The sequence below is a fragment of the Sitodiplosis mosellana genome, unplaced genomic scaffold (assembly GCF_009176505.1).
Source record: "Sitodiplosis mosellana isolate CC-2019 unplaced genomic scaffold, AAFC_SMos_1.0 Smas_scaffold_6226, whole genome shotgun sequence".
Classification (NCBI taxonomy): Eukaryota; Metazoa; Arthropoda; class Insecta; order Diptera; family Cecidomyiidae; genus Sitodiplosis; species Sitodiplosis mosellana.
The window spans coordinates 12,984,927-13,000,766 of NW_022601467.1; the positions used below are offsets into that span (position 1 = coordinate 12,984,927).

Below are 15,840 nucleotides of genomic sequence, written 5' to 3' on the forward strand. Positions count from 1 at the left end.
CCCAAGTTATCTTGACGATATACTACGACTGACTGATATTCATTCATAAATTGCCATTTCGAATATAGCATTTGTAATTTATAGATTCTTAGTATTTTCTATTCAGATGTTGTACATACACACTCACACAAGCGCACACTATTACCGATTACTATAATTCAGAGAAGGACAGACATTACAAGTGTCTAATGCGAATATGAAATATGGGGCGAAAAATAGATTAAACAACAAACGGTGTGGTGTTGGTGCAGGTAGGCGCCAATACGTAAATAAACGAATTCTCTCGTTGTTATTCTTTCGTTCGTATTCACCAATATCCTGAGCTCATACGACGCAGTTTACTTCCTTTCTCGCATGCAAACCAAATATCCCAAATAAGTCCACAAATTGATGAGGGAAGTGTTGCTTTATGCGAACAAATTTTATTTCCTGCACATTTAATGTGGAGATAGTGTGTACCGTTCGTGTTTATATTTTTATTACATAAAGCCAGACGATGAACAGCATTTCAACTGTTGTTGACGTTTTTGCCTTTTGTTTTTGGTCATTGGCATTTCCTTGCATTCAGGTCAAAGGATCGCTGGATTAAAATTAACGAATGCATACGCCAAGGTATAAATAAGTGTGAAAACACACTTTCTTATTTAAGTACCAATGGTACACACAACATTTTTGTTTTACAGTTGGCAGGTCATAGTTTTTGCCAAAGATTCTTGAAGATTACTTTGATGGAGGCGAAAAAGAGAAAGTCAAATAATGCACGACGTAATTAGCACAGGAAGTGCAGTTCCAATACTTTGCAATTTGTTTTTGCAATGGCATCGACAACAATGGACCGAATGTGTAAACAAACGGCTTATCGTCTTTATTGACATAGTTTTGGTGTACGATGCATGTCCAAAGGCGGATATGAAATTATGAAAAATTACTTGCCGTTCGGAAGTAAAAACAGGAAAAGAAAATTTTACAATTCATCTTCCATGGCAAAATTCCATTTGCATGTAGACAAAAACGATGTGCGATTGAAAGTTGAGATACGGATACGGATACGGATACGGATACGGATACGGATACGGATACGGATACGGATACGGATATGGAAAGAGGGAGAGAGAGAGGAATATTCAAAAATGTGAGTTCGGAAGTGCGTCTGTAAGAGTATTAAAAAGGAAATAATTTTTGATTATATTTTCTTCGCTGTTCTTCCCCAATCAGCCAAACCTACAGTGTGCATCGGAAGAAGTCGCAAGTGATGCGAACTCTACAACGCCAATCCTATACAACTATATCTATTTTTATATACAGAGTTATCGAACACATTTCGTGGAGTGTATCGCTGTGTATGACTCGTTTCCGTTCGTTCTTATCCGCGATGTATAAATGCCGGTTCACATGCATGTCTTTTGCAGTTCGAGCTAGACGCTTACCCATCCTTACTGCCATTGAATTGCTTTGAAAACACAATTTTTGACATTTCAATCGTTTCAAACCACCGAAGAGATAATGTTTAGCATCGGTCGAAAAAAGGGTTTAATGTATGCAGATAGATAATTAGTGAGTAACATTAGTACATTAACTTATAAGTGAGCACTTTCCCTTTCCTCTTCTATTGCTCTTTATCGCCCGGATTTCATTGTTAACCCTTCAACCAGGCAACAGAAAACTCTTAAAAATACATTTAGATAACAGAATATATATATATATATATATATATAATTTTGCAGAATTGGGTTGTAATCGCACATTATTTGGTGATGCTATCGATTGGTGTGACTCATTAGATCTGTGTTGAATGTGGTCAGTTTCAAGATAGTCTATAGGTGGTTTCTATGATATTTTGCAGGCGAATCATAAATTTTGATCATTTTTTTTTGAAAAATGGACATCTTTTCCACCACAATCAGTGACATATTTTGAGTGGGCCGGTTTCAGTAGTGCAAAAATAATCTAAATCACCCGAAAAAATGATAAATTCAATGGATGCTCCTAATTATTATTGACTATAGTTTAGCCGTCAGGAATATTTGACATGAAAATTCGATGGAAAAATACTGAAAAAACGATTAGCATCGGATGGTGTTACTTCAACTATCGATTTTAATTAATAAAATCATAAAAAATGGTTAAATCCAAATAATTTTTATCAGCGATGATATAAACACGGTGCCGCAATTTTTCGTCGGTCAATTCCGAACGGAACAGTTCCATTTGATATACCAATGCATGAGTGTGTTCACGCGCGGTAATAAACAATCGATTGTGTTCATTCGTGTGATTATTGTGGTTTGTTTGGGTTTTCGTGTCTGTCAGTGGAAGTGAAAGGTGATAAATTCGATTATATAAAACGAAAAAGAAGAAGAAAAAAGTCCGTGATGTCCGATGTAGCAGAATCACCGTCACAGTCTCCTGTTCCAGAGGAAGAGAATCCAACACCACCATCGACGCCTGTGAAAAAAGCAGCAAAACAAGCAACCAAAAAGTCAACTGGTGCAAAGAAACCATCAACAAAAAGCCATCCAGCCACATCGGAACTGGTTCTCAATGCAATTAAAACGCTGCAAGATCGTAATGGTTCATCATTGCAGGCGATAAAAAAATTCATTGCTGCCAATTACAAATTGGACACGGATAAATTGGCTCCGTTCATAAAAAAATTCCTTAAGAATGCAGTCGTTGCGGGTAAATTGATACAAACAAAAGGAAAGGGGGCATCCGGTTCATTCAAACTACCAGTGGCAGTAACAGCAGCCGCCAAGCCAGCGAAGGAGAAAAAGAAAAAGGTTGCCAAAACCATCGACAAAAAGTTAAAAACAGATGGGAAAAAAGAGAAGAAAAAGAAAGAAAAATCGGCGGCGACAGCTATCAAAACATCGTTCGAGAAGAAAAAACATGCTGCATCGAAAAAAGGCACGAAGAAGTCTAGTGCATCAATAAAGTCGGCTGCACCAAAACAAAAGTCTACAAAATCATCGAAAGTAGCGTCAAAAGTGAAAGCACCGAAGACTAAGAAGGCTCCATCTGCAAAGAAAGCCGCCTCTACTGGCAGTACTGAGAAAAAAAACACCAAAAACCGCGAAAACTAATTAGTTTTTCAGACACGGCAACACTGCCTTACATCTATTTTAATGTATACGGATTCAATTGAACTAAATCAAACATTTTATGTTTTGTCGCACCAAATGTATTCACGAAAAAAAGCTCTCAACTCGATTTTAAAACCTACATAATCAAACCTTAACCGGCGCCATCTTGATTCGAATGATTCGCATACAATTCGGATGTACGTTTTTGATGTATATTTTGAAATGCAATTGAACATTCATACATTGTAGCTATGATGTCATAGAAACTGTAATCATATTCGAAAATTGAAATAAAAATGTGAAAATAAAAAATCGAGAATTTTCAATTTTATTGCAGTTTTTGTATATTACGGTCATTTGATCTATTTTATATATTCTGTGAAATTAATTTACTATGAATTGAATCCAAGGCATTGAAATTTCTGATGAAAAAAAATAGTCATTCAAAAAAATGCGAACATTTAAAGCGACGGTTGCTTTAGTTCTGAAGAAAAATAACTTCAACATTCCAAGCGATATAAGCAATGAGCATTTTAGTTCGAGTGAATTCAATGTTGGATAGAGGATAGGTCTCATATGAAACTACACAATATCCTCTATCACGCGTTTATTCACGTGTGTGAGTGCATAAACGCGCATGCGTCGTCTCTCCTTTATTTGTTTACATCCGATTTTTTTTTAGAGAATTTGTAAATTATAATTTTTTATGCATTCCCCGCTCTCATAATCTTCTTCAGCTTGAATCTTCTCGTTTAGAGACTCGGTCGGCTTTTGGAATTGTTTACAACGATTTTTTCTTGGTATATGAAGATCCTTCATTGAAGGAACATTTTTTGATTTTAATAACAATCCACACAAGTATACTTCTTCATATATGAAAATTACAAACAAAATACACTTGGCGTGATGTCCATATATACATCTGTCGTTAATGCAATTTTATTTGAACCATTGCGACCAACAAATTCCCTCATAATGTTTTAGTTTTAAAGTGCAACATAAAGTTTTTTTTTCATATGGAGTTGTTGTTGTCAAATGTTGGACTTTGAAACAAAAATATTCTGAGGGAATTTGTTTGTCGCAACGGTTCATTTATGCTTCTACCAACTAAATTGAGGTTTTCTACTCGAAACAACAATGATGGACCAAATGAGAAATTCATCAATCCATTTAGTTTTATCTCATTACCTGCCTCACATTTCGAAAAAAAAAACTAATCCCTTTTATTTAACTGATCCCAAGAAAAGGTTGTTCGATATTTACCAAGAACTGTTCCAGGTTTGTATTTTGAAATTGGTTTGGAAATTATTGATGCATGCTTTTTCCTTCTCATATTTCGAAATACATTTAAAAGTTATAGTTGTAATATCATCGAAACTGTACTCATATCAAAAGGGGAAATGTCCAATTGTTCCGATTTCCCCATAAATACTGTTATTTTTGATTGCTATGATTGAATTACCGTTCGCTTGCACGACTTTTTGTAATATGAAGAATCAAAGTAGTCTTTGGGATTGTCAGTAAAAAAAAAAGTCATTCAGAAAAAGTATCACCAATTCAACAGACAAAGTTTATTTAAAGACACAAAGAAGAAGATAACTCAAATTTAAATTATTCAACATGGCAAAATCTACAAGAACTATGACCACACGTCGAAGAAGACGTCGACGAACAACAACAACAAAAGTAAAAAAAGACAACACGTATTCGACGGATATTTACAAGCTGTTGAAATGCATAAATCCTGATGCATCAATTGGAACGATGGCGATGAACGTAATGAATTCTTTCGTCAAAGATATACTACATCGAATTTCATCGGAAGCATCGGAATTGGCTCACCACACGAAAAAAACCACAATGAATTCAAATGACATAATAATGGCTACCAAGCTCGTGGTCAGAACGCCTGAACTATGCAAAAATGCAATCGAAATGGCAGAGCGCATCATGGAGTATACCGATAAATAGAGACATCGTATTTAATCGCAAGAATTTAGTAAAATCCATTGTAAACGATTCATTGGCAAAATATTGGTTTTTTCAAAACAAAATAAAAGGGCCAAAGCCACGAGAAAAAAAAACGTATTCATATTTATTTCATAGCTATTAAAGCCAAAGCTTGATCCGTTATTTAAAAATATTGATAAATTTAAAGTTTCATTGAGTCGCATCAAATAGCGATGACAACGCCATCTGTTGTTCAACCTCCAGCACTGTTCGACAGTCATTGTTTTTGTCATTCGCAAATGTCATAATGATAATACCTAATTGAATACAAAAATAATCCGAGTAAAATATAAAAAAAAACAACAACACTAGAGTGAAATCATAATAAATTTTTACGTATTTAAATAAAATTGTTTTTTGTAATACTAATCGGCGGCTGTAGTGGCAAGTGTACTCGATTTAGCATGAGTGCGGAAGAAATAAATTGGCGTGCATTAATTGTGAAAAATTTGATCGACCGAAATCGACGGGAGTCAAATTCTTTCAACGAAATTATAACACAAAGTTTGTATTAAATCCTATCATCATCCCTAACCTGAAATTGCTATTTCAATTTCTCCGACTAAATTCAAGCATATGGAGTGTGTTTTTGTTTGTTTGTTTTGTTTGGACGCTGGACCACAATTGTAAAGTTAATGATTTTAATGTGAATTTAGCGTTGTGTAATGTGTTGTTCCATCGTTGAATTTGGCGAATGATTCATGGAATTGTTGTTTCTTGTGATGATAAAATAAGGATATTTATGTTTATTTATTATTCCTTGCAGATAACCGGTTGCTCGACACGACCTACGAATTAAAGTCGATAAACTTGAAATTGTCCGTAGAAAATGAGCAATTGCGAACGGGTAGTGTAGCTGCATCAAATGGCACAAGTGCAGCCGCTACTGCGAAAATATCGCAACTCGAAAGTAAATTGTTGACACAACAAGAACAGCTCACCGACTTACACAGGCGAAAGGGTGAAAATGCACAAATGATTATCGATCTAAATTTAAAATTAGAAAAACAAAATAAATTATTAGGCGAACGAGAATCGAGGTAATTGAATAGAGTCTATTACATTGGTGTATTGTGGACAACACAAATGATGCGTTAACAATCGAAAAAAAAACTTTCACTTTTTCACTCACTGTTGTTGCATCACAGCATTGCCGATCATATAGCGGTGAATACAAGTTTACGCGCTGAAGTTCTTATGTTAACGACATCGCTTCAGGAATTGAAATCGTTAAATTCATGCCTGAGAGATGAACACTGTGCACTGCAACTGGCATTTGCATCGCTCGAAGAAAAACTACGCAAAGTTCAGGTATGTTGAATGCGAGGCTGGAACAAAACATCGTATCGATTGTTCAATTTAAATTCACACGATTATTGATTGTATTGTTGATTTGATTGCAGGATGAAAATCGCCAACTTGTGGAGCGTTTAATCAAATACAAGGCCAAGGATGCGGAAAAATTGAATGAAGAGAACGAGAGCTTCTTAAAGTATGTTACATATTATGGATATTGGGATGTTGAATTATTATTTCAGGTTGTGGTTTTTTGCACGACGATCAAACCAAACGATTTGCAACTGAACTGATGTCAATTTGATCGAACATTTTTGCATGTTCTATCCACTTCTGTTCTCCTCTTCTATATGATCAGCTTTATTATGACAAGCTAAATTCTCTCATTCTCTCTGTCACTTTTTGGGTACGGTTGATATGGGAATACTGTTCTCCTACATTTGGCCAACATTTGAATGCGCAGAATCAACAACAAGAAAACTTTCGCTTAAACTGTTCGTTGATTTATGCCCCTGGTACTAAATTTTGCCTGTTACGACCTTTCTCATCAGCAATATTTTTTTTATTCCAACGCATAGAAGTTCAATTTATGCGGAATAAATCACATTGGTCACGCACACAACATGTTGTTTTGCAAAGCACAGATACTTTGTCCATACACGGTTACGGTGAGTTTAAAAACTGTGGAAATTTGCGTAAGATGTGTCATCATCGTGCATTGCACATACCAAGCTATTTTCAGTTTGTAAACAACTCAACGTTGGCGATCGAATGCACGCGAACGCGCACTCACACGTCGAATTAAGTTGCGCGTGAAGGTTAACAGCTTCACGGCAACCAAAGATGGTAACTGACAAATGCACCTGCTCTCAAACTCATCACTGTTCGACAAATTCGATATTTTAAGGTGTTTGCATTTGAATGACTGGGGGCAAAAGTGGGACTTTTCCTCACAGCAAATTAATGCAGCAAAAATGAATGATTTTTCTTCATGCGAAACACAAAGCACAAACATTTTTCAAAACAAATTTTTCTCATGTGTTTAGTCGTTCAGATGCACTACAAGAATAAGTCTCACTGTTACCTTTGCTCATTCATTTGAAATCGGCGTGCGATGCAAACATTTTTCCGTTACCAAATTAGAAATAATAATAATTTCACCACCGCACTGTGTGTACCGATATTTCTGAATTGTGTGCTTTGCAAAGTGATTAAATATTGTGACGATGATGAAAATGTGGTAAACAAAACTCATTAATCACTTAATTTTCTGATACTAACTCATAAATGGCTCCTGATAACCAGTTGAACATTATTTTGCTATAACTAAACGAAAAAGAATTGGTAAATCATTGTTTAGGAAGCGATCGGATAAGATGCGTAAGGAGTTGGAAGATGCAGCTCGTGAAGGTGCCAGTAGACGATCAAATAGTCCAGTGCCAGCATTCCCGCCCGAATTGGAACGTACGGGCAGCCTTAGTGATCTGACCGGCAACGCCAAAGCAGCAGGTTTCTTCAGCGATGGCATACCGAAACGTATTCATCTGAAATTCGTAAGTGCTTTTTTTTCTCCTTCGTTGGACTGTCTGATGCCAAAACGCGTTGGTGGACTATTGAATTTGTAATTTCATTCATATTTTACTCACCCAGGATGCCCATGATGGAGAAGTGAATGCAGTTCGATGGAGTCCAGTAGAGCCTTTGGTCGCAACTGGAGGAGCGGATCGAAAAGTCAATCTATGGGATGTTGGCAAAGGTATACTCTACGAAATCATTATTTAACAGCAACAGAAATTGAGTGATAATTTCGATTTTTCTCTTGAATTCTAGCTAAAATGGAGCCACGAGGAATCCTGATCGGAAGCAATGCGGCTGTAAATTCGGTGGAGTTCGATTCAACTGGTACTATGGTCTTGGCCACATCAAACGATTACGCTAGCAGAGTGTGGACAGTGTCCGATCAACGGCTTAGGGTAAGTGCAATGCAAAACCAAAAATAAGCGCATGTGATGTTTTTTTTTTATTCAATTTTAAATCTTTATTTTGTCTTTATTTGATTATTATAAATATTACTGGTTTACGGGTCTCTTTTTCGGTCTGCTCACATTCATTTGCTATATTTTGAAACGAATTTTCCAGTGAAAAAGAACCGTTACAAAAATCTAAAAGTAATTGTTCTTTTTTCTCTACGCCTACTTAAGCAATTCATTTTTCAAATCAATTGTTATTGCTTGATGCTCTAATCTAAAGTTTTTTTTTTGTTTGTTTCAATAAATAAAAAGATATTTTTTTTTTTCGTTTGATTTAAATTATCATTAGGTTGATGTTATATTGGCTAAAAGTATACTTGTGTCTAGAAGAAAAGAAAAAGTTTTGTGTTCTCAAATAATCTCGAAGCGGTTTGTTTGTTTTGTGGAATCAAGAGAAGGGGAAATGGAATTTGATTCATTCAGAAGCACCTAGTGCATTCGGTTGAATTCGAATTTGAGATTAGTCGATCGACGAATAATTTTTAATTCAAGTAAAATTTAGGTGTCATTGCATCGCATCGCGGGAATCTTGGGTGTAGAACATCGGTGAAAACATTGCACCCTAATCTTTCTCCGCTAAATGTTTTGGAATTGTTCTCTTTCTCTTTTTCAACTCAACGCAAGACAAACTAAAAATAATTCAGTTCTTTAATGAAATTGTATTTAACGAAAACTGTAGCACCGAGTGCGTGCGTTTGTGTATGCGCGCACACTGCAAACGGTGATTCAAGAAATCGACCTCTTACTCACGGTATTTCATCTCCCTAATCTTATTTTAAAGAAAAAGTTATTATTATTATTTCAAACTGAAGTACAATAATAAATACTTATGAACTATATGACGAGCACCTTCAATGTTCTGTGCAGTGGTGTAAATTAATTAATGTGTGAGTGATTTGAATGACCGCACATTTAAATATTGAATATTCGCGAAGCATACGATTACATTTAAATATTAAATATTGCCACCAAAAACTCTAAAACTCACACTTGCATTCTTCTTTTTCTTCGTTTTTTTTTTTGTTTTGTTTCGCCACTTCCATTCCGTGTCTACTTTCATAATGAAAATTTAAAAGAAAATGATTGCCATATTCTTATTGGGGGGACCCAACAGGGAAAAAAACGAACAAAAAAAATTTAAAATTGTTTAAATGCTATTTGTGTTTGTGCCTATTTTGCGACATTCCAGTTTTCGTTTCCGATTCAGTATCATCAAGAAAATAGAAACTGAATCGTTTGTGTGATCTAAATATGTGATGTTGTTGATTAATTGATTGGATGTGGTGACGTATGAACATTCTGAAAACAAACGCACACAAATTATCATGTGTGTTATTGGGTGAATTTTATTGCTTTTTCAATTTGTCATTGTTTCCGTCGCCAATGCCAATGGCATAGTGAAATGCGAGTCTCAACAAAACGTCAAGACAGTCAATTAAAAAGGAAATTAGTTATTGTCGCTTTTTTTGTCATTCATTTAAAAAAAAGGTCCATATTTCAAATACCGCAGTTTTTTCTTCATTCTCATGCTTTGTTCCTTATCGATTATGTGTCATATCTTGTTAATAAGTTTGAAATATTTCGTGTCGATTTGTGTTTACTATAAAATTATGGATTGCATGTGTGTGTGTGTGTTTGTTTGTGCAATTAAGTAAATTGGGAATGAATTGTTAAAAGTTGACTATGGAACAGTGGCACAGCATTTTTATTTGCATTAAATTTGCTGTATTTTGATATGTATTGTAATTTTTTTCTTCTCATTTTTTTTCGTTATTTTTTCTTGTGTTTTTTTTTCTCTCATTGTTGCTGTTGTTGTTGCTGCTAATTGCGTATACATTGTTATTGGTGTGTGATATGAGTAAAAGTAATGAATGTTTTTGTGCCTTACAATCTGGTCAGACTTTTTCCATTGACAGTGCGCAAGTCAAAAAAAAGGCTCTAGCTTTTTTAATGCTAAAAAGAAATTAGTTTTGCGTAAAGAGGATGCTTTTCAATCAATTGATGCCTTCTTCTTCTTCTTCTTCTTCTTCTTCATTCTCTGCATAATGTGTTTTTTGTTCACGAGACTTAAATCATGCTCTTCGCTCACGCTCAGATTCAATGTATGTGAGTGATCTAATCTATTGCGATTACAATTAATCGATTAAACTGAAGTTAAGTTCGATTTTTGAGCCTGATCAATTTGTATTCTGTTTGATTGATTGGTTGTTTGATAAAAATCAAATGAAAAAAAGAAAGAAAACTAATCTAATGCTCTAAGTAAAAAAAAATGGGGAAATATGCTTGGTTAAGCAATATGTGGTTGCATTAATGCAAGCGTTGACAATTAAAATACTAACAAAATGAAAAAAAAGAATCCAATAATTTGTTATTCTAAGATGAAATTGTGTCTCGATATTACATTGGGCATTGTGGTTCGAAAGAAAAATGAAAAAAAAAACATTTCATTGTCTCCTACCTCCTCTTTTTCTTCTCTTTTCACTCTCTCTGTGTGTTTGTTTGTTTGTATGTGTGTCTAGTCAAGTTTTAAAACTTAATTCGATGATAAATTTGTTGTTCTTGTTGTTGTTGTTGTTGTTGGTGTGTCACTTGGTATGCTTTAGAAGTGTCCATGTCGACTACTCAATGTGTGATCGTAATCGTATAGTTTGCTAAGCGAATCAGTTCGGCTGCCGGGCAACGTTGATGTTTGCAATGATGGGCCGTACGATGATGCACAGCTGTCAATTGAACGCATCTTTCGGCGACGCTGGTACAAGTATGTCCAAATGGCAATGACTGCTAGTTGTGCTAACAAGAATACTGTACCGGCCACAATAATTCCTATTCGAATGAGAAGAAAATTTGTTTAGTATTTTCATTACACATCATTTTTCATCAGCATTTCACATCAATTAAGAGACCACTTCTCACCTAATCCATTAACACAGAATGCGGTTGGATCGGTTGAAACGAACACAGTTTCGCTGGATGATCGTGATTTTTCGAGGGATGTTTGCTTGTCAAAACCGAATTTGTCAGTGATTTGAATGGATTGCACTAATAACATGTCTTCACGGCTTGGTGTTTTGGTTTCACGTGTGAAACGAGATTCTGTACCGAAAGGATAAACAAAACGAAAAGAAACAGCGATCAATGAAAGATGCAATTTATTAGATTTGGTATGTTTAATCAAAACGGAACCATCACAAACCTGTCACATTGATGGAGCGCCGTTTTCTGCCATATGAAATGATCGATCGCAGTCCACCGCTCAAATCTTCTTGATCGCATTGAACTGGTTCGCAGGTTGGCATGCATGGTGTGACCAATGCTCGGAACTGAACCACTTCGGACGATGGGAATTTGAATGCATCGAATTGTGAGAGTAAAATTTTGCCCGATTCGACGCTCTTGTAAATGGGCCCCATGATAAAGTGATCGGTTGGACAACCGCGTGCATCGATCAATGTAATTTCTGCATTATCGCTACCATCCATGGCAACCAATTCACGTACAAGCATTTCGTATGGTGAGTTTTTATCCAAAATTTCAAAGTGCAATGTCAATGGGTCGCCCACTTCGGCCGAACGCATCACATCGGCACCGTCGCGAGCGGTAATCTTCATGGCCACATTTGGTGAATCGACAATCACTTCCTCGGACAGAGCCGGTTCGATATCGCCAGTTATTCCCAAATCGACTTCATTCGATACCGTTTTGTTTGTTAAATCGTATTGACAGGTGACGGCTAGGCCCAAGTCAGATGATGTTACAATCGTGTCATGATGCTGAATAACAACGTCATTCATATAGCGACCCAATCCGTTTTGTCGAACATTGCATTCGATGTCTTGATATGGCATTTGCAATTCAAACTCCAATGCATTCTTAACATCGACGGCACATGATTTTGGTGCTCCCTTTGCGTACACCTTTCCATCGAACAGTTTCGATGTACGAATCTTGGCCAACATATCACCGGCACGGCACTCAATCGTTACATTGTAGCATGATGACAATTCGTATGTGGCCGCTTCTGGTACATCCAAGTATGGTTCCTATGAAATGAGAACACCAGTTTCGTTTAGAGAGCAAAATAGAACCATACACAATAGCACATACACCGAAATGAAATGATTAATGGTGCAAACACTTAAACCCAATTCGAAAGGGTAATAAATTAAAATATCTGAACGGCGATAAAATCGCAAATAATCCTATGAGCAATAGAGAGAGAGAGACTTGTATTGTGACGCCCCACAAATGAATCCTACCTGAATATCGGCCAATGTAGCGCGGCTGTGATGGCTGAGACGGCAGACCATGTCACCGGTATCCCCGTAGTCATATGAGTGGCATCTAAACAATAAATTACCAAAACCAGAAATAGGTTAATTACACTCGTGTTTCTTCATTTCAAAACTAAAACTAGATGCATGACTATTCTAGGTCTTATTGCTTATCTTTTTGGGCTCAAAAGAAAATTAAACGAATAAAATTGATGGGTTATTATTAGCTGTCGATCGAAACAGTACATTTGCTAAATTATGCTTACTCACTTCCATTTCGATCGTTTCGTGTACAACAACCATAATAATAATGGGAAGAAAAATTAAACGATCTCAATTCTATTTGTATTAAAGTGTTGTTGTTTTTTTCACTTTACCTGTATGGTGAGTTCAAGCACAATTCACGACATTCATCAACATTCGATACATCTTGGTAGACTGAGTCAACGGTTTTCAAAATTCGGCCGGACAGACGTTTGAATTCGCATAACTTATTTGGCTCTTCGGCACAGTTATTTTCCAAATAATCGACACCTATTCAATGTAGAACGATAAAAACGAGCAATGAATCACATGAAAACCACTCAAGTCATCAACACCTATGGGGATTTGGGTTTTTTGTTGTTGTTGTTATTGTTAAGATGAATGTGCACTGGCTAACCAGTCGCACTAACGCATTTTTTTCATGTTCTTACCGTCGTGTTGTTGGAACGATGAAGTTGCAGCCAATGTGATGCGATCCATTTCAGATAGGTCACAAGTGCCCGTCGCATGATGATAATTTGCCGATCTGAAACAATTGAACGGAGCGAAGAGAAACACATTAGAAATATGAAGCGGTGAATGAAAAAAATTCCGTAAAAAGCAAAGTGACGCATGTCTACTCGTGATAAATAGGCTTTCTGTAATGATGCGATTTAAATTTTGTAATGGATTTTGAGCGAACACACATCAAAGTAGAAGCGTGTAAAATCGTTTTTTTTTTCCTCTTTCTGTTCAATCTGTGTGTATGCGATGACAAATTCATTTCAATCGAAGAAACAATCTCAAAAGCCGCGGCTTGCTTACGCTTGTGTGCGCGCAATTTCATTGATCTGATGGCGATAATTCTAATCGGATTTCAGGAATATACATCAATAGCTAATAATGTGCAGTCCATTTGGGCGCATCGATCGTCTTCACCTTCGTCGTTCGGTCGATCGATCGGCCGGTCATGGTCGTTGTCATCATCATCGGTAAATAACACAGCGAAAAATGGCTCCATAAAATACAGAAGGAAAGCGCATTATTTTGTAAGATTCACCGTTTTAATACGCACGCGCAACACACAAACCAATTAAAACGTCAAGAATAGAACGGCCAAATGATATTCGTTCGACATTTTTATCGATTTGATTTTATTATGTGTCAGTTGTAAGATTGACAGACCGAATGTTAAACGCTACACAAAGACATAATTGTGTATTTATAGACTATTTATTTGAACATAAAAGCTTTGAATGCACCTTATTTTTCTTTTTTTCGATTTTTTTTTCTTCTTCTCCCTCTTCTGTATTCATTCGCCTCTGTGTTCAATCTGCCGCGTTTGGCGGCTAGGATTGTAAAAGACCATAATGCAAAGGATGTGAAATAAGAGTTTAAGAGCGTGCATAGTTTTGTGGTGCCGGTCATTTTAAATGTGCATTCGTGCATTCGTGCTGTTGTCACTTCGTTATGGATTGCTACACACAGCAGTATATATGAATATCTTTTGCGTTTGTGTCGCGCTGATGTGACGTGAAATACAGGGGGAAAAAAACAAAGACCATCAATACATTCCATTGAATGATACAAAATCAATGTTAATTATTATTGGTCTACACGGTCTGTCTGTATACAATGCAAGCGATCAATTTGCACCGATCAAATAATAAACATATTGTTTTCAGTTTGACCTTTCACAATTGCTACTTGCACTAAAACGTCGTCGCATAGTTTCACATAAACCAACTGAATTGTTACGCTGTCATGGAATTCGTGGCAATGAATTGTGTCGCTCGTTTATTAATATTTTTCCTCTCTTCATATCGCCGGCCGATTTTCGTCATGATTGCGGGCAATAAATAAAGGCTAGTTTCTCTATCTGCCTCTTTTTTTTGCTTTGTAAAGACTCGAGTTCTAATTGTTTCTCAAGTTATGTAGAATTATTGCAATAACACATAAATCAGACATTTGGCGCAGCATTCCAAAACTGGTCGCCCGTTGAAATCGTGAAAGTTTTTTGTCGGATGCCAAGAAAATATATTGCCGGTCGTCGAATGGTTAGTTTTTTTGTCTTCTGATGAAAAAAATAAACAAGCGAACATGTTGAAATTTGTTCTCTCTCCGGTGGCGAATACAGAGTAGAACAGTAGAAAAAAAACTGTATTTATTCAAAAATTTATATAATAATGGGTCAAAGTAGCACACCGTGCGCTTGCTGTTATCGATTTATGAACAGAAATAAATTATTTCGATTTAAATATGCATATAACAGTCATAACAACAATGGTAATGTTCGTCGAAATGAAATTTCCAAGCCAGATCGAACACACCAACAATCCCAAATTGAATGGAGTCGAGCACACTGAATACAATTAAAAATTTGACGAGAAAGGTAGAGAGCGAGAGAGAGAGAGAGAGAGAGACACAGAAACGGGGACAAAGACAGAAGAAAATCTAAACATGTTTATTTTTAAAATATTGCTTGCGAATGTGTCGGTGCGTGTATGCACGATAATAGCTAACTATTAGCATGTAAAAGTGTTGGAATTGAGAATCGAAATAAATTATTGCGAAAGCAGCCGCAGCCACACAGCAACAACAACAGCAGTACCAACTATTTTAAATGAAGTGCTCGAGAACCTATCACATTACCGATATTCGTCTGTCATTCGCATAAAAATGGTATCCAGGTGCTACTGTCGGCAAAAAAAAAGTACGCTCATAATTAATAATCGAAATTGTTTCTTCATTTGAATATTCATTGTGGCTGTCTCGCAATGCTTGAATAAAAAGAAAAGGAAAAGAGCAGAAACAGCAGCAACGTTTTCGCTTTGTTCATTCATGAGCGTGGCGTAACTGTTTTATTTGCCTCTGTTCTTGATCGCGAGGCATTCCATTTTCGATCGG

The 15,840-nt window shown here is 36.2% G+C and overlaps 3 protein-coding genes across 6 annotated transcripts in view; 2 read left to right on the plus strand and 1 right to left on the minus strand.

Annotated features, from left to right (window-relative positions):
* The first annotated feature begins 2,245 nt into the window (after window positions 1-2,245).
* Window positions 2,246-3,409, plus strand: LOC129577788 (histone H1-II-like). The gene has a single exon (XM_055465375.1). It carries the CDS (start codon window positions 2,373-2,375, stop codon window positions 3,081-3,083), a length of 711 nt encoding a protein of 236 aa, XP_055321350.1. The 5' UTR covers window positions 2,246-2,372; the 3' UTR covers window positions 3,084-3,409.
* Window positions 3,410-5,221: 1,812 nt separating this feature from the next.
* LOC129578039 (autophagy-related protein 16-1) overlaps window positions 5,222-15,840 on the plus strand; it is a 58,289-nt gene continuing 47,670 nt past the window's right edge. Inside the window, exons 1-7 of one of the 4 annotated variants that reach the window (XM_055466083.1) lie at window positions 5,222-5,597; window positions 5,860-6,133; window positions 6,242-6,404; window positions 6,497-6,585; window positions 7,729-7,942; window positions 8,040-8,145; window positions 8,220-8,362. In XM_055466083.1, the coding sequence (XP_055322058.1) occupies window positions 5,498-5,597; window positions 5,860-6,133; window positions 6,242-6,404; window positions 6,497-6,585; window positions 7,729-7,942; window positions 8,040-8,145; window positions 8,220-8,362 (1,089 nt within the window). In that variant the 5' untranslated portion in view covers window positions 5,222-5,497. The remainder of the gene's footprint in view (window positions 5,598-5,859; window positions 6,134-6,241; window positions 6,405-6,496; window positions 6,586-7,728; window positions 7,943-8,039; window positions 8,146-8,219; window positions 8,363-15,840) is intronic. The other 3 variants (XM_055466084.1, XM_055466085.1, XM_055466086.1) reach the window with 3 other exon arrangements.
* Window positions 8,406-15,840, minus strand: part of LOC129578037 (uncharacterized) — a 90,941-nt gene continuing 83,506 nt past the window's right edge. The window contains exons 7-12 of the mRNA XM_055466082.1: window positions 13,386-13,480; window positions 13,068-13,224; window positions 12,676-12,760; window positions 11,613-12,459; window positions 11,333-11,512; window positions 8,406-11,242 (exon numbers count right to left, since the gene is read on the minus strand). Coding sequence (XP_055322057.1) covers window positions 11,019-11,242; window positions 11,333-11,512; window positions 11,613-12,459; window positions 12,676-12,760; window positions 13,068-13,224; window positions 13,386-13,480 — 1,588 coding nt within the window. The 3' untranslated portion in view covers window positions 8,406-11,018. The remainder of the gene's footprint in view (window positions 11,243-11,332; window positions 11,513-11,612; window positions 12,460-12,675; window positions 12,761-13,067; window positions 13,225-13,385; window positions 13,481-15,840) is intronic.

What these genes read in the sequence shown, in the direction of transcription:
- LOC129577788 (XM_055465375.1), top strand. Translation starts at nt 2,373, where the DNA reads ATGTCCGATGTAGCAGAATCACCGTCACAGTCTCCTGTTCCAGAGGAA.